The sequence below is a fragment of the Nerophis lumbriciformis genome, linkage group LG17 (genome assembly GCF_033978685.3).
Source record: "Nerophis lumbriciformis linkage group LG17, RoL_Nlum_v2.1, whole genome shotgun sequence".
NCBI classification, from domain to species: Eukaryota; Metazoa; Chordata; class Actinopteri; order Syngnathiformes; family Syngnathidae; genus Nerophis; species Nerophis lumbriciformis.
In genome coordinates, this window is record NC_084564.2 from 28,164,142 (window position 1) to 28,190,215 (window position 26,074).

At 39.3% G+C, this 26,074-nt stretch overlaps 1 protein-coding gene across 5 annotated transcripts in view; it reads left to right on the forward strand.

The window, feature by feature from the left end:
• The window catches only part of grik4 (glutamate receptor, ionotropic, kainate 4), a 1,016,493-nt gene that overhangs the window by 567,740 nt on the left and 422,679 nt on the right, over positions 1 to 26,074 (forward strand). For 4 of the 5 annotated variants that reach the window (XM_061973003.2, XM_061973004.2, XM_061973005.1 and 1 more), the window contains one exon: positions 15,000 to 15,164. In XM_061973003.2, the coding sequence (XP_061828987.1) occupies positions 15,000 to 15,164 (165 nt within the window). Of the gene's footprint in view, positions 1 to 14,999; positions 15,165 to 24,883; positions 24,921 to 26,074 lie in introns of those variants that run through there. The other variant, XM_061973008.1, reaches the window with a different exon arrangement.

Consider the following 26,074-nt stretch of genomic DNA (forward strand, 5'->3'; position numbering starts at 1 on the left):
TGTTGGCGCTTTTTGAATGGTTATTTATCAGATTTTATGTGTAGAATAGTGGACTTTTATCTATGTTTATTTAATATTTAGAATGCATAGAAAAATAAAATCCATCCGTCATGTCTTTCATAATAATTGAGAACGATAGACAAAATAAAATAAAAAGTGCAGACACCTTTAAGGCTATGTTCAGTGCGTTCACAATGCTGCAGGGTAGGATGTACAACTTAGATTTTATATTTGTCAAAATTGATCTTTTTATGCAGTCGTTCGCATTACAAAAATAAATGTGTCCAGACTCCAATGTGGATGCAAACTGACCCGAATACAGACATGGCGTCATGACGTCGCACGTCCTGCAGTGTTTACGGAAGTCAACTCGAAAGTAAACGTGCTTCAATTTTATTTGTCTCAGTACTGGTGTGTGTGTGGCAATTTCAAGGATTCTGTGCAATCAAAGTCAACATTTTCTGAACCACGGAGAAGATTATGAAAGAAGAAGTATCCCGCAGTTTTGGGGACATTTGCCTCGATGTCTGCTCTGAAGAGCGTGTTGGCGATCAATTGACGTGAGTTCCTAAAACATAATTTTTGCCTAATTTGGCAACTACCTTATTTTGTACCCATCTATTTTAGCGAATACTGATGACCCCTACGATAAGCGTCGTCATTATTCACCATTATGCGACCAGAGCGCGGGACAGTTCACACTGAAGTCTCATCATAAAACTATCTGATTGATTTGTAATATAAAACTCATAATAATGAGGTTTATACAGAAAAAAAACTTCCCTACTGTATGATAAGCAAAGCACACTACTACAGTTTTGCAGTAAAGGTGTGCTACTTAAACGTAATTGATGTCATTTGATAGCCTTAGTCTTATTTTAGATTTGTGTTTTGGGGGCTCTGAAGACTGGATGCACTGACAGACTCATAGTCAAAAAGGTGGGTGTTCCTTTAACTTCACTTTTATCGTTTTCACCATGAATGGCAGGTTAATGTGATAGTCCATATCAACCATCCCTACTGGCCAGGTGTGGCCTGTGGACTTTGAATTTGACACCTATGGACTAAGTGCCCTAAATGACCATTACAGTAACGTATTTTCCGGACCATAGGCGCACCGGATTATAGGGCGCATTAAAGGGTTTTTTTTTTTTTTTTTTTTTTTATGAATGGAAAACACTTTTGTGTGGTCTACATAACATGTAATGGTGGTTCTTTGATCAAAATGTTGCATAGATGATGTTTTACAGATCATCTTCAAGTCGCTTTCTAAAAGTCGCTTCAGGATGCGCCGTTTTGTGGGCGGTCTTACTTACGTGGCTCACCTTAGACAGCGTCTTCTCCTCGTCATCTTTGTTGTAGCGGTGTAGCGTGCAAGGACGGGTGTGGAAGAAGTGTCAAAAGATGGAGCTAACTGTTTTAATGACATTCAGACTTTACTTCAATCAATAACGGAGCAGCATCTCCTCATCCGGAAACAACAACACCGGAAATTTGTCCCGTTAAAAAACGTCCGACCGGAACTCTCTAATAACTAAAGTTCCTTGGGTGAATAATGTAAACTCACTACACCGGTATGTTTTAGCGCTTTCATGGTGAGTTTACTGACGGATATAAGTAAGAACTTTACACTACTTTATATTAGAAATGGCAACAGCTGTCAGTACAAGGACTATGGTGTGATTGTTTTCCCGAGATGCAAGTAAAGCTGGATCGGACGTGGCGTAAGGTTAAGGACATCTTTATTTTAACACTAACAAAAGGAATAAACAAAAAGCGTGCACAAGGGCGGAAGTACAAACTTGGCTAATGAAAACAAATCTAGCACAAAGGCAAAAGCTATGAACATGAAACTAAAATCACTAACTGTGGCATTAATAACAAAAACTTACTTGACAGAGCAGGAATCTATGGCATGGAACACATGATCAATGGCGTAACAAGGGTAGTATGGATAATGTCACCAGGACGATCAACAGAAACAGACAGGGTTCAATAACAGTGACATGATTAGTGACAGGTGCGCGAGTGCAAAACGTGAGACAGGTGCGTGACATGAGGACAGGTGAAAACTAATGGGTTGTCATGGAAACAAAACAATCGAGTGCACAAAGGGTCCAAAAAACAAACCGAACATAACCAAAACAAAACATGATCACACAGACATGACAACAGCGGAGGTTGAATGTCCCATAACAAGAAGATAGAGAAAAAGAAGCTTATCGACTATGGTATCGGTACGAACAACAAAGGCAGATGTGCAATATTTTTCAGGATTTATGCAGATCCCAAATACAGATCAGCAGGTACCAGAAGGTAAGACAAGTTGCTTTTGCATAATATTGCGAAACAAAACGGCAGATAATATGTCTTACCTTATACACACACCATAATAATACTGGTATGTTGAAGCACAGTACAATCCATCAAGCGGTGCGGCTTCATAGCTTACCAAAGTCATACTAAAACATTTTGATGGATTATTGGGCGCCGTGTGTAATGTTCTATATTTTCAATGGAACATATAAAATTTTGTTGTTGTTTACTTGAGTCATTTTGCAGTCTACACGTATCTCTTATGTTTGACTGCCATCTACTGGTCACACTTATCATTACACCATGTACCAAACAAAATTGCTTCGAGGTCGGTAAGCAAAACCGGAATAATTCTGTACATTAGGCGCACTGTCGAGTTTTGAGGGAAAAACTAAGATTTGCGCCTATATATATATATGCAATATATATATATTTTTGCGATGACCTTAAAATCTATATTTTGCTCAAAAAGTTATTACTCAACAATGTATTTCTTGTGAATTCAATGTACTACAAAACAAGCATGAAATTAAGTGAACATGTTGTTAAAAAATAAAGTATAAAACCACTTTGAAAACATGTTGTGCGCCTCCAAATAAATCAATCAATCAATCAAAGTTTACTTAGATAGCCCTAAATCTCTAAGTGTCTCAAAGGGCTGCACAAGCCACAACGACATCCTCGGCTCAGATCCCACATCAGGGCAAGAAAAAACTCAACCCAATGGGATGACAATGAGAAACCTTGGAGGGTACCGCAGATCAGACGTCGAGTGTATCTAGCATAATATTGTGAGAGTCCAGTCCATAGTGGATCTAACATAATAGTGTGAGAGTCCAGTCCATAGTGGATCTAACATAATAGTGTGAGAGTCCAGTCCATAGTGGATCTAACATAACAGTGTGAGAGTCCAGTCTATAGTGGATCTAACATAATAGTGTGAGAGTCCAGTCCATAGTGGATCTAACATAATAGTGAGAGTCCAGTCCATAGTGGATCCAACATAATAGTGTGAGAGTCCAGTCTATAGTGGATCTAGCACAATAGTGAGAGTCCATTCCATAGTGGATCTAACATAATAGTGTGAGAGTCCAGTCCATAGTGGATCTAACATAATAGTGAGAGTCCAGTCCATAGTGGATCTAACATAATAGTGTGAGAGTCCAGTCCATAGTGGATCTAATATAATAGTGTGAGAGTCCAGTCCATAGTGGATCTAACATAATAGTGTGAGAGTCCAGTCCATAGTGGATCTAACACAATAGTGAGAGTCCAGTCCATAGTGGGTCTAACATAATAGTGAGAGTCCAGTCCATAGTGGATCTAACATAATAGTGTGAGAGTCCAGTCCATAGTGGATCTAACATAATAGTGAGAGTCCAGTCCATAGTGGATCTAACATAATAGTGTGAGAGTCCAGTCCATAGTGGATCTAACATAATAGTGTGAGAGTTCAGTCCATAGTGGGGCCAGCAGGAGATCATCTTGAGTGGAGACTGGTCAGCAGTGCAGAGACATCCCTAACTGATACACAGATGAGTGCTCCACCCTGGGTCCCGACTTTGGACAGCTAGCGCAACATCCGTGGTCACAGAATCTGTGCCCCCCCTCCACGAAGGAAAGGGGGGCAGAGCAGAAAAGAAACGGCAGATCAACTGGTCTAAAAGGGAGGTCTATTTAAAGGCTAGACTATACACAATAGTTTTAAGATGGGACTTAAATGCTTCTAGCATCTCTAACTGTTACCGGGAGGGCATTCCAGAGTACTGGAGCCCGAATAGAAAACGCTCTATAGCCCGCATACTTTTTTGGGGCTCTGGGAATCACTAATAAGCCGGAGTTCTTTGACCGCAGAGTTCTTGCCGGGACATATGGTACAATAGAATCAGCAAGATAGGATGGAGTTAGACCCTTTAGTATTTTATATGTAAGTAGTAAAACCTCAAAGTCGGATCTTAAGTGCACAGGAAGCCAGTGCAGGTGAGCCAGTATAGGCGTAATATGATCATAAAACTCAATTTAGCATGCGTGGTTAACATACATTGGAGGATTAATCTGTGTTTATACTTGAATAATGTGTTTTTTAATCCCTGACAAATTGCAGGTGTTAACACAGTTTTTGGAAAGTTGTAATTTTTCTTCATTAAAGTCTTTAATGGGTCTGCATGGGTCTGCTGTTTAGTTCCACTGCTATGATGTCACACTATGTAGCTAAAGGCACCAATAGGCATCCCACCTGCACACTTATGGAGTAAACCATAAGGCCGATCAGGGTGTACTTTGGTCACCGGTGCCCCAGCGAGCCCAGCCCAACTCTTCTGCTTGAGGGGGAGGACGACAACACATTATAGAGCATGAAATGTATTCAAATGGCGTTAAAGTAATTGCACTGCAGACTGCAATAAAGGCCCGCAGTCTGCCTCGCTCAACTATTATTGCGGATGAAAAAGTTGATTTGCTTAATAGTTTGGTGGCATTTAAAGCTCAGGGGGTGTTACGTGGCGAAGCAGCCAGGCGTGCGTGTTTACAAAAGGATCACATCTGTGAGAGAAGCTAATAGACCTCCTAAGATCACTTTCTCCTGTTTGCGTTCTCACAGGAATCCTATTTTTATGCCTCCCGTCACTAAGGCTTCCTTCCACGGTCCAAAGCTCTAGCACACCTCCCAGCGACTCATTGATTGGTTTGGATCAAGCACCGGCTCGTGTTTTCTCCGTCGCGGAATCACTCCTCCTCGTTGCCAGCTGTCACGTATTGACCACCTAAAATGTCACACCCTGCGGGACGAGGATGTCGGACTCGGGAGTTTTGGTTTAACAGACACACGGCCACTTGTCCTTACGGACGGGCTGCACGCTTGCGGACGTGCGCAATTTGCTGTGTTGTAATGGAGGGGGGTTTGGGGGGTGTGATGTCACACCTTTTGTTGTTGTCAAGGATATTTAGCGCTAATGAGGCGGAAGAAACAGGAGGTGAATTAAAGGCGATAGCGGTGGATGAGCAGGATGGAGACCTCTGTGTTTGTATGACAACATTTTTCGGTAACACTTTTGCATGGGGAACATATTCACCATTAATTAGTTGCTTATTAAAGTAACAGGGACTCAATTTAGAGTTATTTGGACACTAGGGGAACATATTAGGGTTAGGGTTACTATTAAGCAATAATTCTGATGTTATTGAGGGAAGACTCTTAGTTAATGGCTTACTGGTTGTATAATAAGGCCATGCAGAATAAGGCATTAATAAGTGCTTAATAATGACTAATTAAGAGCCAACATGTTACTCATTTGCATGTTAATAAGCAACTAATTGACTCTTAGTTAATGGCTTACTGGTTGTATAATAAAGACATGCAGAATAATGCATTAATAAGTACTTAATAATGACTAACTAATAGCCGATATGTTACTAATTTGCATGTTAATAAGCCACTAATTGACTCTTAGTTAATGGCTTACTGGCTGTATTATAAGGCCATGCAGAATAAGGCATTAATAAGTGCTTAATAATGACTAATTAAGAGCCAACATGTTACTCATTTGCATGTTAATAAGCAACTAATTGACTCTTAGTTAATGGCTTACTGGTTGTATAATAAAGACATGCAGAATAATGTATTAATAAGTACTTAATAATGACTAACCAATAGCCGATATGTTACTAATTTGCATGTTAATAAGCCACTAATTGACTCTTAGTTAATGGCTTACTGGCTGCATAATAAAGCCATGCAGAATAAGGCATTAATAAGTACTTAATAATGACTAATCAATAGCCAATATGTTACTATTTTGCATGTTAATAAGCCACTAATTGGCTCTTAGTTAATGGCTTACTGGCTGTATAATAAGGTCATGCAGAATAAGGCATTAATAAGTACTTAATAATGACTAATTAAGAGCCAATATGTTACTCATTTGCATGTTAATAGGCCACTAATTGACTCTTAGTTAATGGCTTACTGGTTGTATAATAAAGCCATGCAGAATAAGGCATTAATAAGTACTTAATAATGACTAATTAAGAGCCAATATGTTACTCATTTGCATGTTAATAGGCCACTAATTGACTCTTAGTTAATGGCTTACTGGTTGTATAATAAAGCCATGCAGAATAAGGCATTAATAAGTACTTAATAATGACTAATTAAGAGCCAATATGTTACTCATTTGCATGTCAATAAGCAACTAATTAATGGTGAATATGTGTTCCCCATACTAAAGTGTTACCCATTTTTCTTTTTTTTTTTTCTACTTGTTTTGCGCAAATATCTCAAATCGACTGAAAGACCTAAATAAAAAGTGCTAAAATGTCATGTTTCAGTTCAGTTTCAGTTGCAGTTGATTTGGAACATGCATTCGATACGATGTAGTGCATCACACAATTCTAGTTGTTTCATTACAGCACTTCCGAAAAGGAGTAGGAAGAAGCAGAACTTATTTAATCCTACCCCTTTTCATACCATTGCAATTTTATCCCATTTCCTTGTCCCTTTTGGGGTCGCGGACTTCAGTCATAATGTAATCAAGCGTAATGGATGTCTATTTTCTACACCGTTACATTCATATATATGGGCCTACATGTATAATATCAATGTTAATGTAACTAAAAGTGTACAAATGGACCCAATAACAACTACCTATAGGGGTCCCTGCACCCCACTGTATGTATTTGTTTTGGTTTACCTTTTCTTTAGGTAAAAGGAGTAGGAAGAAGCAGAGCTTATTTAATCCTACCCCTTTTCATACCATAGCAATTGTATCCAATGTCCGTGTTCTCTGTAACAGAACAGTGAATAAATAATGTTTAATAAATAATATACCATCACAAGTAAACAAATATTAAATACATAAATAATCTTTGTCTCAATAAAAAACAAAAATGAAACAAAAGTGTTGAAGATGTTCATCATAATTCTTGTTCTGTGTACTTTGTGAACACTTGTAGTTTGAACAGTCACTTAAACTTCATCATATTGGTGTTTTGTTTATTTATTTGGTTAATCCATTCCATAATTTATTTCCACATACTGATATACTAAAGATTTTAAGTGTTGTACGAGCATACAAATGTTTTGAATGAGATTTTCCTCTAAGGTTATATTTCTCCTCTTTTGTTGAGAAGAATGGTTGTACATTCTTGGGTAGCAGGTTATAGTTTGCTTTGTACATCATTTTAGCTGTTTACAAATGCACCAAATTGTTGAATTTCAATATTTGTGATTTAATAAATAAAGGGTATTATTCTAATTGATCTCTTTTGTAACACAGTTAGTGAATGAAGCACACATTTGTAGTTGTTTGCCCATATTTCTACACAATAACTCAGATATGCTAACACTAGTGAGCAGTAGAGGATATGAAGTGATTTTTGGTCGAAAACATGTTTAGCTTTATTCATTATTGATGTGTTTTTTGTTACTTTGTTTGTTTTTTTAATGCTTTTTTTATTTTATTTTAAACCTTTGATTGCCTATCAAATCTATTTATGCAAAATGCATAAACTGAGTTATGTTAAAAGACTAATGTATTGGGGTAAAGATCAGACAGGCATATTAATAAGATTAGTAAATGAAGTGTATTTCTGGTCTTGTCATCCTCGTCACCCCCTCCCGGGCAGAAGGGCAACACGGTAGTGCGGGTGGATCAAAAGAGACATCGGAGACGTTTTGCCGAAGAAAAAGTTGCTTCATTACAAGCGAGCGTCGTTATACAGGACTGCAGTACCTGGAGGAGGTCAAGTAAAAAAAAAATTAGGCAGTACCCGGAGGAGCCTAGGTGAAAAAATGAAGGACTCCTACATTGGAGAAACCAGACCATCAGTTTTATATTCCTCCTTCCTGTCTCTGGGTGTGTGTGCTAAATCAGGAGAGCACATCCTGACCATAAAAGGGGATGTTCGTGTGTAAGTGTCTAGAAAACAACTGCTTTAAGTCATAACTTAAATGTTGACGTTGAGCTAGACATGTAGTCTCTTCTCAAGGATAGGGCTATCACTTTTGCATTCCAAAGTCCAAATTAGGCCCTCTTTCCTACAAGAAGTGATCCAATCCACCTGGGATTATCAAACTAAGGTGCCTTATCTTATTACGTGATTAAACTGCTACAATACCACTATTTAATTAAACTTGGTGGTTTGCTTACTCCAAGATGAATACAAACATTCACCATATGTATGTCAAGGCTTGGACTATGGCGTGGTTTGTACTCCCGTGATGCAAATGATTTGGACCAGACATGGCGTGAAGGTGAATACATTTTAATTCTAACTCAAAAAAGTACAAACAAAAGGCGCTCACAGCGGAGGTACAAAACTTGTCTATATACACACAACTTGCACAAAGGCAGAAACTATGAACAATGAAACAAAAACACTAACTGTGGCATTAATAAACAAAAAACTTACTTGGCATGGACTATGAACATGGCATGAAGCAGAGTGATGATAAAGTGTGTCAGGGGTATGATGTCGCCAGGGAGACTTCCTGGCAACAATGGGTTTAAATAATAGTGACATGATTAAAGACAGGTGCGTGAGTCGTGAGGGCAGGTGAAAACTAATGGGTTGCTATGGTGACAAACAACAGTGCACAATGAGTCTAAACGTGAAACAGGTGAAACTAATGGGTAACCATGGAAACAAGACAAGGGAGTGAAAAGCAGGAACTAAAAAGAGTCCAAAACCAAGCAGAACATAACTTAAACAAAACATGATCACACAGGCATGACAATGTAGAACATAATATGAGTTAATTTAATTCACTTCATAATAAAACTACATTTGATGGATTTGTTTTGCTGTGACAGATTACAAACCTCATAGCAGTTGAAGGGGCTGTTTGCAACTTGCTCACAGTTAAATTTTTCAAAGCAAAAAATTATAGCAAGAACACCATTGGCTAATTTATGTTACCATTAGTGGTTTAACAAAGCATATATGTGTTAAAACTGACTATATCATACACAATTACTAAGGGCCAAATAAAATGATTGGTGTTAACGACGGTCACTCACCCGGTCTCGTCAACAGGTACGTGCAGGAAGCGGGTGATCACGTACAAAAGCAGTCCAAGAGAAGCATCGCACAATTTGCAGTCATGGTGTTGTTATGATTGAATATACATTCAATGGTAGCTCATGCTAACTATCCAAATGTGTATCATTAGCTCACAAGTAAAACACCCAAAGCTAATGCGTGTGCATGTGTGTACGTACGTAGTAACATCATAAGGGCATAGAAGTCGGAAGTCGAACCTTAAAATACATAGGAAACTTAATGCTTTCTCGGCATCTGTGTTAATGTTGCAAACAGCCGCTTTAGGCAAAATGGGACAAACAAAGTCCCCATTGGCTACCATTATAACTACATTTTTTAACTGTTCAGTCCTTACACAATGTGGGCGTTTATTTTCTAATTTCAGGGTTTTATTTTGTGGAAAAAACAGCCCAATTTACTGTTTGAAATTAGATGAAAAAAATGTTTCTCCAAAATGCAACCCTGAAATTCAAAACAGCAAAAATGCATTCATTTTTTTAAAATAATTTGTATTACTGATCTTATGTACAGTATATTCAGGCCTGACCTTTACCTCAGTGCTTTAAAGTTAAAGTGAAGTGAAGTGAATTATATTTATATAGCGCTTTTCTCTAGTGACTCAAAGCGCTTTTACATAGTTAAACCCAATGTCTAAGTTACATTTAAACCAGTGTGGGTGGCACTGGGAGCAGGTGGGTAAAGTGTCTTGCCCAAGGACACAACGGCAGTGACTAGGATGACGGAAGCGGGAATCAAACCTGGAACCCTCAGGTTGCTGGCACGGCCATTCTACCAACAGAGCTATGCCGCCCCAAAGTTAAAGTTAAAGTACCAATGATTGTCACACACACAGTAGGTGTGGTGAAATTAACCTCTGCATTTGACCCGCCCCCTTGTTCACACCCTGGGAGGTGAGGGGAGCAGTGAGCAGCAGCGGTGGCCACGCCCGGGAATCATTTTTGGTGATTTAACCCCCAATTCTAACCCTTGATGCTGAGTGCCAAGCAAGGAGGTAATGGGTCCCATTTTTATGGTTCGATCCCCAGCTTCTACCAACCTCGTCATGTCTGTCATGTCCTTGAGCAAGACACTTCACCCTTGCTCCTGATGGGTCGTGGTTAGGGCCTTGCATGGCAGCTCCCGCCATCAGTGTGTGAATGTGTGTGTGAATGAGTGAATGTGGAAATAGTGTCAAAGCGCTTTGAGTACCTTGAAGGTAGAAAAACACTATACCAGTATAACACAGTTATATGAGGCGGTATAGCTCGGTTGGTAGAGTGGCCGTGCCAGCAACTTGAGGGTTCCAGGTTCGATCCCCGCTTCTGCCATCATATTTATTGCCGTTGTGTCCTTGGGCAAGACACTTTACCCACCTGCTCCCAGTGCCACCCACACTGGTTTAAATGTAACTTAGATATTGGGTTTAACTATGTAAAAGTGCTTTGAGTCACGAGAGAAAAGTGCTATATAAATATAATACACACACATATTTAAAAAAAATTAAAACCATTCACAGTTTAAAAAAAAACAAAGTTTTGTTTTAATGGAATGGAATTATGTGACATTCAAGTTGAATTGACTAGAAACTGAATCCTTCAGTTGTATACATTGAATGATAACAGAGCATTACATTCAAATATAACAAATAACATCCACAACAAGCTTATCGCAGCAATGCAGAACACAGACCACGTCCAAAAAGTAACTTGGATGTGCTATAATATTAATAGTCATAATTCAGGGGGTTTGTGGATGCACCATCACCTCGCTGTGGCTACTGGCTTGTGCTCAGGTGTTATGAGAATTGCTGTTGGCGTGTTAAGGTCGGCAATAAAGTTTTAAAAGATCAACTTTTGTGCTTCAGTCTACATTACTTTCAAAACATTACGAGTAGAATATCACCATCAAGCACTCGTTGCAGGTGGATGAGACTGCTTTCATTTAAAAACAAATAGTTCCTTAGTTTTTCGGTCTGGTTAAAACTGTTGGCACCGGATCGGATTTTGTTCCCCCTCCCTATGTATGACCGTGCATCTCAAGTGAATCTAATCCCAGATCAACAACAAACGGTGTGGCGCAATGAGCTTCCCCTAAGAGAAGAAAATACTTAACTCCCTGAAAAACATCTCCACACCTCCCCTGAAGTCTTCCGTCTCACATGTTGAAAACCCCTGTGGCTGTAGGCAACAGAAGACCACATTGCTCACACAAAGTACATTAGTAATTACTGAGTGCACTTCAAAAATGTGCCAAATCTTTCATTCTATCATCTGTAATTATATTTTGTCTAGTTTAAAAATGTTAAAATACTCAGTGGCCTAGTGGTTAGAGTGTCCGCCCTGAGATCGGTAGGTTGTGAGTTCAAACCCCGGCCGAGTCATACCAAAGACTATAAAAAAATGGGACCCATTACCTCCCTGCTTGGCACTCAGCATCAAGGGTTGGAATTGGGGGTTAAATCACCAAAATGATTCCCGGGTGCGGCCACCGCTGCTGCCCACTGCTCCCCTCACCTCCCAGGGGGTGATCAAGGGTGATGGGTCAAATGCAGAGAATAATCTCGCCACACCTAGTGTGTGTGTGACAATCATTGGTACTTTAACTTTAACTTTAAATAACTACTCAATCGATGTGGTCCTGATGGCTTCATCCGGCAGGATCTTCAGCTCTCGCTGGATCGACTGAAGCGACTGGGATGGGAATCAGCACCTCCAAGTCCGAGTCCATGGTTCTCGCTCGGAAAAGGGTGGAGTGCCATCTCTGGGTTGGGGAGGAGACCCTGCCCCAAGTGGAGGAGTTCAAGTACCTCGATGTCTTGTTTACGAGTGAGGGAAGAGTGGATCGTAAGATCGTCTTCAGTAATGCGGACGCTGTATCGATCCGTTGTGGTGGAGAAGGAACTGAGCCGGAAGGCAAAGCTCTCAATTTACCGGTCGATCTACGTTCCCATCCTCACCTATGGTCATGAGCTTTGGGTTATTACCGAAAGGACAAGATCGAGGGTACAAGCGGCCGAAATGAGTTTCCTCCGCCGGGTGGCGGGGCTCTCCCTTAGAGATAGGGTGAGAAGCTCTGTCATCCGGGAGGAGCTCAAAGTAAAGTCGCTGCTCCTCCACATCGAGAGGAGCTAGATGAGGTGGTTTGGGCATCTTGTCAGGATGCCACCCTCCCTAGGGAGGTGTTTAGGGCACGTCCGAACGGTAGGAGACCTAGGACACGTTGGGAAGACTACGTCTCCCGACTGGCCTGGGAACACCTCGGGATCCCCCGGGAGGAGCTGGACGAAAGTCTGGGCTTCCCTGCTTAGGCAGCTGCCCACACGACCTGACCTCGGATAAGCAGAAGAAGATGGATGGATGGATAGATGGACTATTCAATTGAGATATTTTGGTTTTCCTCTCAGAGAAAATCGGGCAAGTGGAGGGGGGTCTAAGCGTTTTTTCGCGTTGTTATGGCCATTTTTGGGACCTAACTGGCTGTCAAAGTGTACCAACTTGTCGGACTCCTTCTGTCCAGGTGAGATGCATGACTGATGATCTAGAACCCACGGGCAAGATCCGGCCCGTGGATGAATGATCTATGGCCCCTGCGATGATAGTTGATTAGTATTAGAACCGGCCTGCAGGCCACAGCCGCCAGCTGCTGTTCTGCATGGCCCAATACTCCATCAGTGTTGGCGCCAGGAAATTTCAAAATGGGGTCCCAGGGACCCTATAAAGTCATAAAAATGGGGTCTCACTGTAAATATTTGAGGTCCCACTTTTTTGTAACCGTTGTGAAAGCAATGATGAATGTATGCATTATCCTGTTATATCTCACATTCTATAGTGTGTTTTAGAAAAAGGTTGTCATAAACGTTACTTAATTCATAAAAAAAAAAAAAAAATACAGAAGAAAACACATTTTTATGCATATGTAAATGTGTTCAGTTATAAACATTCATTAACTTTATTATTTCCTTCATGGATCTGAACTTTACCGCCGCTGGGTTTTTTTTCTATATTTTTATTTTAATATTTTCAGAATGTGTTTGTTCTATTTTTGGCCAAAGCAAGACAAAGAAAACAATCTGAAGTTGTCTTTATTTTTTAGCTTTAATGCCATGATTTTAATAGTCCGGCCCGCGTGTGCACAGATTTTCCTCCACGCGGCCCCTGAGCTAAAATGAGTTTGACACCCCTGATCTAGAATAAACTTACACGGAGCAAGGAAGCGAGGAAGCAGCAGACCACTCAAAGATGTAAACAAAGGGACACACGGAAGTGATCACACCGCAGCTATAAATAGTTTGTCTACGTTACCGCTTATACGTTTGTAATACCAATATCACTAATATATATAACATAATATATGTAATAATATTCAAGTCACGAAATGCAAATGCAGTATTGTTGGTGGTTTTTGAATGGTTATTTATTGGGTTTTTTTTGCAAAATAGTGGAGCTCCCATTGGCTCCGCTGTAAGATGACTTTCATTTACGTTAACTTAATATTTAGAATGCTTTTTTTTTTTTAATGCATTTTTTGCCATGTCTCTCATAATGATTGTGTAAAAAAGTGCAAGTTCCTCTTTAAATATTCTGCAACATTTTGAGGATGCTAAATTTAAAAATTGCAAGTTCAATAATTTTAATTTCTGTACATACAAATCTTAATTTAGGATTATATTTAGGCTTAGACACACTTTAATGATCCACAGGGGAAATTGTTTCACACAATAACTCAGTTACAAAGGGTGGAAAGGATAAGGCTGGAAAGGATAATGCACAGAAGGGCACACAAAGAGGGCGAAAACAAAATGTATAAAGCACACTAAAAATGTACCATAGTAGCAATATAAAATATAACATATAAGTAATATTTACATACTATGTATACAGTACATAATATATACTGATATATTATATTACTTTGTATTATATTATGATATGATACATACAATATGTAACAAAACCCAATAACTTTGTACAATATTACATTATATATAACAGCTGCAGCATAAAAAAGAAAAAAAAAAGCAGCATAAAATAAAGAGTAGATCCAGCAGAAAATATACATAATAAACAAAGAGAGGTTGCTAACATAGAAGCGGTCAGCTAATAGACAAATATCATCTATTGCTGTATGGCGAGTGATTATACAGATGTCTTATCAGGTAAAATAACAAGCTGCATGGGCAGGTAATTTCACTAGTTATTAGTATTTTTTTTATCTGCAATCGTTTTATCTTATCTTTTGTCAGCTCTTTTTTTGCAGTGTGTAACTTTTTTTATCATCACTATTTAAAGCTTTTGTATACTTAAATGTTCACCTAACAAATTATGGCACAGTAGTTGCAGTTTTTTTTTTTTTTAAGCTTCTACTCCGACAGTTTTTTAATCAGATATTTGCATTAAAAGGGTATAAAAAAAGCTTTATCAGGAAAAGAAAAAAGAAAAAAACCTGCACAAAATGTGCCACTGAAGGACTGGTGGTGCACTTAAAGGGTCTCATAAGCGTGGCAGTAGAAGACTTGTAATTCTGGCCAAGACATTCATTAAATACAAAAGCTATTCCGACCGACCGGAGGATATTGACCACTTGTCTTTGTGGCGTGCACTCAAGGCATTTTTATTGGAACCCCTATGTTGTTTCTTTCTGCGCAGCTGCTATCCTTGACGACCCTATGGAGTGCAGCAGAGGAGAGCGTCTGGCCATCACACTGGCCAAAGACAGCATCAACCGGAGCAGCAATCGCTCCACCACGGGCAAGCTGGAGGTGGACATCTTTGAGCTGCTCAGAGACAGCGAATATGAGATGGGAGAAACAAGTGAGTCACTGAGATTAAGTATTTTATCCATTCAACACTTCAGCAAACATATTTTTATTACAGTATATCTTGTCAAAGAGGAATACTGTGTTATATAAAAAATACTGTGAATAGACTTCACAGTAGAGCAGGGGTCTTCAATGTTTTCCAGGCTAAGGAAGGCCAAGGACCCCCAAACTGATAGAGAGATGGCGCGGGGACCCCCGAGCTACCGTATTTTTCGGACTATAAGGCGCACTTAAAATCCTTTCATTTTCTCAAAACTAGAAGTGTTCCTTATAACCCGGTGCACCTATTATACGGAATAGTTATGGTTGTGCTTACGGACCTCAAAGCTATTTTGTTTAGTACATGGTGAAATGATACGTGTGACCAGCAGTGACATATAAGAGATACATGTAGACTGCAATGTGATGGCAGTCACACATACGAGATACGTGTAGACTGCACTATGATGGCAGTCACACATAGACGATAAATGTAGACTCCAATGTGATGGCAGTCACACATAAGAGATATGTGTACACTGCAATATGATGGCAGTCACACACAAGAGATATGTGTTGACTGCAACATGATGGCAGTCACACATAAGAGATATGTGTGGACTGCAATATGATGGCAGTCACTCATAAGACATATGTGTAGACTGCAATGTAATGGCAGTCGCACATAAGAGATACGTGTAGACTGCAATATGATGGCAGTCACACAAGAGATACGTGTAGACTGCACTATGATGGCAGTCACACATAAGAGATACATGTAGATTGCAATATGATGGCAGTCACACATAAGAGATACATGTAGTCTGCAATATGATGGCAGTCACACATAAGAAATATGTGTAGACTTTAATATGATGGCAGTCACACATAAGAGATACGTGTAGACTGCAATGTAATAGCAGTCACACATAAGAGATACGTGTAGACTGCAATGTAATGGCAGTCACACATAAAAGATACGTGTAGATTGCAATATGATGGCAGTCACATAAGAGATACGTGTAGACTGCAATATGATGGCAGTCACATAAGAGATACGTGTAGACTACACTATGATGGCAGTCACACATAAGAGATACATGTAGACTGCAATATGATGGCAGTCACACAATAGATACGTGTAGACTGCACTATGATGGCAGTCACACAAAAGAGATACATGTAGGCTGCAATATGATGGCAGTCACACAAAAGAGATACATGTAGGCTGCAATATGATTGCAGTCAGACATAAGAGATATGTGTAGACTGCAATGTAAAGGCAGTCACACATAAGGGATACGTGTAGACTGCAATAAGAGATACGTGTCGACTGCAATATGATGGCAGTCACACATAAGATATATGTGTAGACTGCAATATGATTGCAGTCACACATAAGAGACATGTTTAGACTGCAATATGATGGCAGTCATACATAAGAGATACGTGTAGACTGCAATATGATGGCAGTCAAACAGAAGAGATACGTGTAGACTGCAATATGACTCAAGTAAACAACACCAAAATGTTATATGTTCCATTGAAAATATAGAACATTACACACGGCACTCAAAAAGCTATCAACATGCTTTTGTAGGACTTTGGTAAGCTATGAAGCCGCACCGCTTGATGGATTGTACTGTGCTTCAATATACGAGTATTATTATGGTGTGTGTATAAGGTAAGACATAATATCTGGCGTTTCGTTTTGCAATATTATGCAAAAGCAACTTTTCTTACTTTCTGGTACTTGTTGATCTGATGAGTGCACTTTTGTGCATGATGTAACTAAGATGACATATCAAAACAACACTAAATTACAGTGCATTTTTTGTACAGAACGCCACTACAATAGTTTAAAACAAATAAAGTGCACTTTTGTGCATGATGTCACACAATATATTTCAATAACTGTCAAATAAAAATGAGCTGCATAATAGGAAATCAAATAGTGTATGTCCTTCGCTATGTGGTAGGTTACTGAGGACGTTATCTCCTTCTGTTGTTGACTATTTTTTTCATACGGTGTTGATGTGGAAATGGTTGCTTTGGCATTTTGTTGGTGTGGCACCGAACGGAGATGTTGACATGCAGAGTTTCAAGCACTCTTCATTCTCTAGTGGGTGACTTTTCAAATGATGTTACAAATTAGCAGTAATGCTACTTTTTGTAGCAACGCTTTTGCCCCACACTTGACAAATTACGGTTGTCTGTTCAACATATTCCCGCTTGAAGCCAAACCACCGCCAGACGATGGACCCCGTGCTGTTTTTCTTGGGAATTAATTCTTCCTTCATTTGTTACCAGATACGCACCTTCTTTCTCTTGTATTACCACTCACACCACAGCTAACGTTACCCATGCCGCTACCTCTCTTATACACATATACATATGTGACGTATGTAAGAAGGTGCGCCTGTTTTATGTCTCTGTGAGAAGGAGAGACAACAAAGTGCAGTGTAATGCCCACAGCTAAAAGCAACTGCGTGAGAACGTATACCCGAATACCACGATATAGTCATTTTCTATATCGCACAGAGAGAAACCCGCGATATATCGAGTATATCGATATATCGCCCAGCCCTACTACAACACTACACACTATGAAAACAAATTGTAACTGCCAAAAAGGAGGAGACTTAAAGGGGTGCCTTGAGGAATGCCTCATCTAGGTAAATCACAAGTTTGGACCCCGGTGTTGTACGCGGGCTGTCAAGGTGAGAATGTCAATGCTACAATCTGCCGATGTGTTTACAGCGATCTAAGTTCCCATAAAGGAAGGAGCACAATTTTTGTAGGAATTTTCTGCAAAAATGTTTGTCTCCCAAGTTTTGAGCGGAAGTCGAGTGCCGGTACGGGGTCATATCCGTCATGTCCTATCTGTGGTTCCTGAAGTAGAGGGTTGGCTTGAGGGCCGTAACAATTATTAAATTTGATTAGGAAAGAGCTACAACTAACAGTGCAAAAACTGATATCTAAGTAAGATTAAATATCTCAAATAAGGGTGATATTTGCTTATTTTCTGTCTGATAAGATAATTCTTCTCACTAAGCAGATTTTATGCTAGAGTGTTTTACTTGTTTTAAGGGTTTTGGTCCTAAATGATCTCAGTAAGATATTACAGCTTGTTGCTGAGATTTTATGACCTATATTGAGTAAAACATGCTTGAAACTAGAATATAAACTGTTGCAAAGCTTTGTCATCAACAGTCACAAGTATAAAACTGCTTTTTCAAAGTAATAATTTTTTACTTCAAGCATAAAAAGAAAATCATAATGCCGAGCGCATATCATTATGTCAAGATAATGGCACCAGCATTTACTTAATTTAAGAATATTTGTCAACATATTGAGCAAAAAGGTCTAATTTTTTTTCTACCAAGAAAAGTGCACTTGTTATTAGAAGAATCAGAATCAGAATCAGCTTTATTGTCATTCCGCAGGGTAACGAGATTGAGGCCATTCCATACAGTGCGATGTGTGCATGCAAGAAAACAATGTGTAAATATATAAAAATACAAAAAATAAAGAAGTGCAAAGAAAGGTGTGGAAGAGAACAGTGTACACTCTATACTCTCTGTACAATGTACACTCTATACACTGCGCAAAATGTACACCCTATACACTCTGCACAAATTTGACCCTATACACTCTGTACAAATGTACACTCTATACAGTGGGTGAAATGAATATATACATGAATATCTACATGAAAAAAACAGGGTGGTTGGTGGAATGGGTTATTGCATCGAAAAGAAGGCAGTTATGAGGGACAATAGGGCAGTCCGTTCAGGGTGGTTATGGCCCTGGGGAAGAAGCTGTTCTTTAGCCTGTTTGTCTTAGTTTTAATGCACCTGTAGCGCTTCCCAGAGGGCAGCAGGTGGAACAGGTCAGAACCAGGGTGGGTGCTGTCCTTGATGATGGCACTGGCTCTGTTGAGGCAACGGGAGGTGTAGATGTCCATCAGAGAGGGGAGAGGGCGGAGAATATACTTATATGATAATATGAGAATTATTATTATTATTTTAAGGTATTTTGGGGTTCATTGAGGTTAGCTAATTTGACTTGTTTTAGAAAGTCTTGACAAGCCGAATTTTCTTATTCTATTGGCAGATATTTGCTTAGTTCAAATAAAATACCCCTAATTTTTGTTTTGTTTTTTCTTGTTTTTGAACATTGACTTTTTGCAGTGTTGAATGAGTGAAACTAAAGTGCAATTTCAATGTTAATGATCTGCTTTTATTAAAAATAAAATATTGACGATCATGCAGAAAAATAGTTTTCACATTGAGGCTATAAAGTATGTTTTATCCCAGGGGTCGGGAACCTATTTGGCTGAGAGAGCCATAGAAGCCAAATATTTTAAAAGGTATTCCTGTGAGAGCCATATAATATTTTTTAACACTGAATACAAATAAATGCGTGCATTTTTAAGTAAGATCAACATTTTTAGAGTATAATAAGTATCTTATTCTTTTAAATGACATTGTTCTTCTGAAGCTAACCAATAATAAATAAAATATTTCTTACCATTAATGCGACTTCTTGAACAGGTGCGGTAGAAAATGCATAAGAATGTTTTATATTTTGAACGTTATTTTTTAACACTGTGATTATCAGCGGAATTAATAATTACTTATCGTGTTAAGCAATGTCAGCTAAGATTTATGTGAGAGCCAGATGCAGTCATCAAAAGAGCCACATCTGGCTCGAGAGCCATAGGTTCCCTACCCCTGTTTTATCCGATTACTCGGTTAATAGAATAAACTAATTGCTCGATTAGTCGTTTACTAAAATACTTGATAGCTGCGGCCCAAGTTGGCTTATCTCTTCTGCTTGTGTTTTTTTTTGTCATGTTACACAACAAAAAATATTTCCCCTGCAAACACTAAACTAGCTGCTGGCTTAGAATGGGCTCGTGGCCAATCACGGGAAACTTGACAGAGTCTTGGGATTGGCACAACAGCAACAGGGGCCAGTCCTCCTCGTTAAAGGGACAGGTGAATTAAGCAGTGCCCCGCTTGAAAGAGCCCTTGTGTGTTGGTGAATGTGTGCATTGCTAAGTGAAAGATATGTCTTCTGCCTCCATATTCATGTTTACTAAAGTGTGTTGGATCAGTATTCCTGTGTATTAAAGACATTTTTTGGAATACTAAAAAATATTTTTAAAAGTCTAATCAACAAAATAATTCACCACTCCCCTGCAGTACCGAGGAAACCCTTTTAAAAACCTCTGCTTTAAAGTATGTCTACGTTTCATGTATTTACAAAACCCAAAACCAGTGAAGTTGGCATGTTGTGTAATTCTTAAATAAAAACAGAATACAATGATTTGCAAATCCTTTTCAACTTTTATTCAATTGAATAGACTGCAAAGACAAGATACTGTACTTAATGTTCGAGCTGAGAAACTTAATTTGTTTTAGCAATTAATCATTAACTTAGAATTTAATGGCAGCAACACATTGCAAAAAAGTTGGCGCAGGGGCATTTTTACCACTGTATTACATGGCCTTTCCCTTTAACAACACTCAGTAAACGTTTGGGAACTGAGGAAACACATTTTTGAAGATTTTCAGGTGGAATTCTTTCCCATTCTTGCTTGATGTACAGCTTAAGTTGTTCAACAGTCCGGGGTCTCCGTTGTGGTATTTTGGGTCTCATATTACGCTACACATTCTCAATGGGAGACAGGTCTGGACTACAGGCAGGCCGGTCTAGTACCCACACTCTTTTACTATTAAGCCATGCTGTTGTAACACGTAGCTTGGCATTGTCTTGTTGAAATAAGCAGGGGCGTCCATCATAACATTGCTTGGATGGCAACATATGTTGCTCCAAAACCTGTATGTACCTTTCAGCATTAATGGCCCCTTCACAGATGTGTAAGTTACCCATGTCTTGGGCACTAATACACCCCCATACCATCACAGATGCTGGCTTTTCAACTTTGCGCCTATAACAATCCGGATGGTTCTTTTCCTCTTTGGTCTGGAGGACACCACGTCCACAGTTTCCAAAAACAATTTGAAATGTGGACTCGTCAGACAACAGAACACTTTTACACTTTGCATTAGTCCATCTTAGATGAGCTTGGGCCCAGCGAAGCATTTCTGGGTGTTGTTGATAAATGGCTTTGGCTTTGCATAGTAGAATTTCAACTTGCACTTACAGATGTAGCGAAAAACTGTAGTTACAGTATTGACAGTGGTTTTCTGAAGTGTTCCTGAGCCCATAGGGTGATATCCTTTACACACTGATGTCGGTTTTTAATGCCGCCTGAGGGCTCGAAGGTCACAGGCATTTAATGTTGGTTTTCAGCCTTGCTGCTTACGTGCAGTGATTTCTCTACATTCTCTGAACCTTTTGATGATATTACGGACCGTAGATGGTGATGGTGCCCCACCCGATCCCTAAGATCAGCCGATCCGCTGCTACTGACGGTCCCTGACACAAGGCTGAAGTTTAGAGGTGACAGAGCTTTCGCCGTTGCTGCTCCCAAGCTCTGGAACGACCTACCTCTGGGTGTTAGACAAGCCTCCTCTCTTCCTGTTTTTAAATCGCTCTTAAAAACATGGCTTTTAACACTGAGTGATATCCATCCTGCAATGGCGCCCCATAATACACCTGCTGTGAACCTGTTTTTATGTTTTTATATTTTTATTTATTCCATTTTATTTATTTATTTTTTATCGTGTTCTGTTTGTGTTGTGTTGTGTTTGCTCGGTACTCGTATTCTCTTTTAACCTGCCCATTGTACAACACTTTGGCTACCCCTGTGGTAAATTTTAAATGTGCTTTATAAATAAAGTTGATTTGATTTGATTTGATTTGAAATCCCTACATTCCTTGCAATAGCTGGTTGACAAATGTTGTTCTTAAACAATTTGCTCAGTCATTTGTTCACAAAGTGGTGACCCTCGCCCCATCCTTGTTTGTGATTGACTGAGCATTTCATGGAAGCTGCTTTTACACCCAATCATGGCACCCACCTGTTCCCAATTAGCCTGTTCACCTGTGTTTGATGAGCATTCCTCAACTTTCCCAGTCTTTTATGCCACTTGTGCCAGCTTTTTTAAAACAGGTTGCAGGCATCAAATTCCAAATGAGCTAATATTTGCAAAAAATAACAACGTTTTCCAGTTCGAACATTAAGTATCTTGTCTTTGCAGTCTATTCAATTGAATATAAGTTGAAAAGGATTTGCAAATCATAGTATTCTGTGTTTATTTACCATTTACACAACGTGCCAACTTCACTGGTTTTGGGTTTTGTAGTATTGTCCTTTAAAATGATTTAATAGGATGCTTGCTGAATTTTGAGTTGAGATACCATATGCATACAAACCTATTTTACTGTATATGAAATGGGGCTGCGGGTCATACAGTTGCATAAACTGTTCAAATTGTTATAAATAATGTGCATACTGCTTAGCCAAAGTCAGGATTGCCTTAACCTTATGCGAGGCCCTGGGACTGAGAGGTTTTGGAACACCACATTCGTTACGAGCATACACAAACATAATAACTTTCCAGCCTTATGGCCTTAAGTCATAAAACATTTTACAAAAAAAAAACAAGTTTGTGCATTGAAAGTATTTGAACAGCATCACTCCTTTCCCAAGAATTTAGCATTTGTATTAGCGTAAAATGCAAGCCTATTTAGTTACGGCAGGGGTGAACAAAGTGCAGCCCCAGGGCCTTTTTTGGCCTGCAGCTTGTTTTTTTTATTAGCCCTTTGTTACGTACGTCGGGGGAAGGAGACGACACAGCGACAGGGATAAGTTCAACAGATTTATTGAACTTGATTATGTGTTGGGGTGTGTATGCTTCTAAGAGTGTACGGTGCAAGACGATGTGAAAAATTAACAATGTAAATGTTACCAGTGGGTGTTGTTCGTGCGTGTTGGATGAATCGTCCAAAAGACCAGAGGGGTAAGGCAAGAAGACAGTCCGTGGGCAAGCGAGAGGTCAGGGGCTGGAGAGAGGCATCAAGGTCTGTGTCCGAGCGGGAACGGAGGATCGAGGGAAGCAGTCCAAAGAAGCGAGGCGCACAGCTCAATCACTGGATACGGAGGGGATACTGCGGGAAACACAAAGGACATATAAGACATGGGCAGAGAGAAAGCACAGAGAGCAGGTAAGAGGAGGGAAGCCAGAGACGGGACACTTACTACTAGGAGTGAACTACGTTCCGTCACTGGATCTCCGGGTCCGCTTGTCTTTATGTCGTCTGCTCTCATCAGACCCAGGTGCGCTGATTCTTCATTGCCTACAGCCGTGCAGGCGCGTTGACGCGGTGCGGGAAGAGCGAGCATCTGCCGGCGGCGCTTGCTGCAGATGGCATGAGGAATTGCGCATGTGCCGTGACACCCTTTGTGTGTTGCGAAAATTAAATGTATTCTTTAATGACGACGTACAGTATACCCGGTATAACGCTAAAAGCTATTTGTTTTGATACCTCTAACAGAAAAGCTAAGATAAAAATGTTTTTTTTTCTCTGTATAGCTTATATTTTGATGTACAGTAGATTACATTGGTTTTATCAATTTTAATGACTTATGTCGCGTGCGCAAAACATTTGGGCGTTTCAGCAAATCGGGCAGTGACAGAACACCATACCAGGTGTGGATTAAACCATTTATCATTTTTGGCAGGGTCCGTTGGGTTGTGAAGTGAAGTGAATTATATTTATATAGCGCTTTTCTCAAGTGACTCAAAGCGCTTTTACATAGTGAATGTAATATCTAATTTACCCAATATCTAAGTTACATTTAAACCAGTGTGGGTGGCACTGGGAGCAGGTGGGTAAAGTGTCTTGCCCAAGGACACAACGGCAGTGACTAGGATGGCGGAAGCGGGAATCGAACCTGGAACGCTCAAGTTGCAGGCATGGCCACTCTACCAACCGAGCTATACCGCCCCGGGTTATGTCATAAACTCTTAATTTGATTAGACAACCTCAATAATAAAGTTTCACAGAAAAAATTATTTAGATTTACATTAACGTCGTTTTTTATAGCTATCATATTAAAAAAACTGAAAAAAATAAACCCAATGCAACGTAACCTCTACCACCCCCCACTTATTTTGACGTTGCTGTTGGTCCGACTAGAGCCCACGTTAATATAGAAAATAGCAAACATTCAAACCCATTTATTAAGCACAAAATAAATGTATATTCGCTCAAATAATATTTTTTTTCGCTTGAGTTAAATTTGTTTTCAAAATATAATATATGTTTTTGCAAAAAATATTTTTCTGTGCTCAAAATGTGCCATTGCTCCTTCAAAATGAAGAAACACAATCAGCCCAGATAAGATCCTGTCACTTATAGTTTAAGTGACATGGAAATGTAACATGGCATACAAATGCATAGTTCCTCATCATTTTTACATCTACAATAAAATAGATGAGCTAGCACTGCAATTCTCCATGTTTGTATATACAGTCGTGGTCAAAAGTAAAGAACTTGTAAAGAACATAATGTCTGTCATGTCTGTTGATCATGTTTTTGTTTAGTTATGTTCTGCTTGGTTTTTGGCCACTTTTTAGATTCTGCTTTCACTCCCTTGCCTTGTCACCATGACTACTCATTAGATTCACCTGTCTCACGTTTTGCGCTCGCGCACCTGTCACTAATCATGTCTGTATTATTTAAGCCCATTGTTCCCAGGAAGTCAGCCTGGTGACATTAACTCTGTTCACCTCTGTTACCTGATGCTACTCATGTTTTCCATAGTTCATGCTGATCTTCTCACGTCATAGTAAGTGTCTGTTGTATATTTCATGTTCATAGTTTTTGCCTTTGTGCTAGTTTTGTTTTCATAGTCAAGTTTGTATTTCCGCCTTGTGTGCGCTTTTTGTTTGTACCCTTTTATAGTTATTATTAAATCATGTATCTACCTTCACGCCAAGTCCGGTCTCGTTGTTTTGCATCCTGGGAAAGCAATCCGCACAGTAATTTGCACCACCATAGTCCACGTTTTGACAATGTCATGGCTGGCTTGAGTTTCCAATCATTTCTACAACTCTTATTTTTGATTGGAGCACATACTTGTCACAAAAAACATTCATGAAGTTTGGTTCTTTTATGAATTTATTATGGGTCTTACTGAAAATGTGAGCAAATCTGCTGGGTCAAAAGTATACATACAGCAATGTTAATATTTGGTTACATGTCCCTTGGCAAGTTTCACTACAATAAGGCGCTTTTGGTAGCCATCCACAAGCTTCTGGCAAGCTTTTCCTTTAAAACTATAAAATAGGATGCTTGCTGAAATTTGAGGTGAAATACAATATGCATACAAACCTATTATACTGTATATGAAATGGGGCTCCGAGTCAAACAGTTGAATAAACTGTTCAAGTTGTTATAAATAATATGCATACTGCTTAGCCAAAGTCAGAGTTTGAGATTCCAATAATTTCTACAACTCTTTTTTTTTTTGTGATAAAGTGATTGGAGCACATATTTGTTTGTCACAAAAAAACATTCATGAAGTTTGGTTCTTTTGTGAATTTATTATGGGTCTACTGAAAATGTGAGCAAATCTGCTGGGTCAAAAGTATACATACATCAATGTTAATATTTGGCTTCTGGTTGAATTTTTGACCACTCCTTGACAAAATTGGTGCAGTTCAGCTAAATGTGTTGGTTTTCTGACATGGACCTGTTTCTTCAGCATTGTCCACACATTTAATTCAGGACTTTGGGAAGGCCATTCTAAAACTTGAATTCTAGCCTGAATTAGCCATTACTTTACCACAGAAGACCACATAACTTTCCTCCACAAGGTCTTATCTTTGTCCATGTGGTAAATGGTAAATGGGTTATACTTGTATAGCGCTTTTCTACCTTCAAGGTACTCAAAGCGCTTTGACACTATTTCCACATTCACCCATTCACACACACATTCAC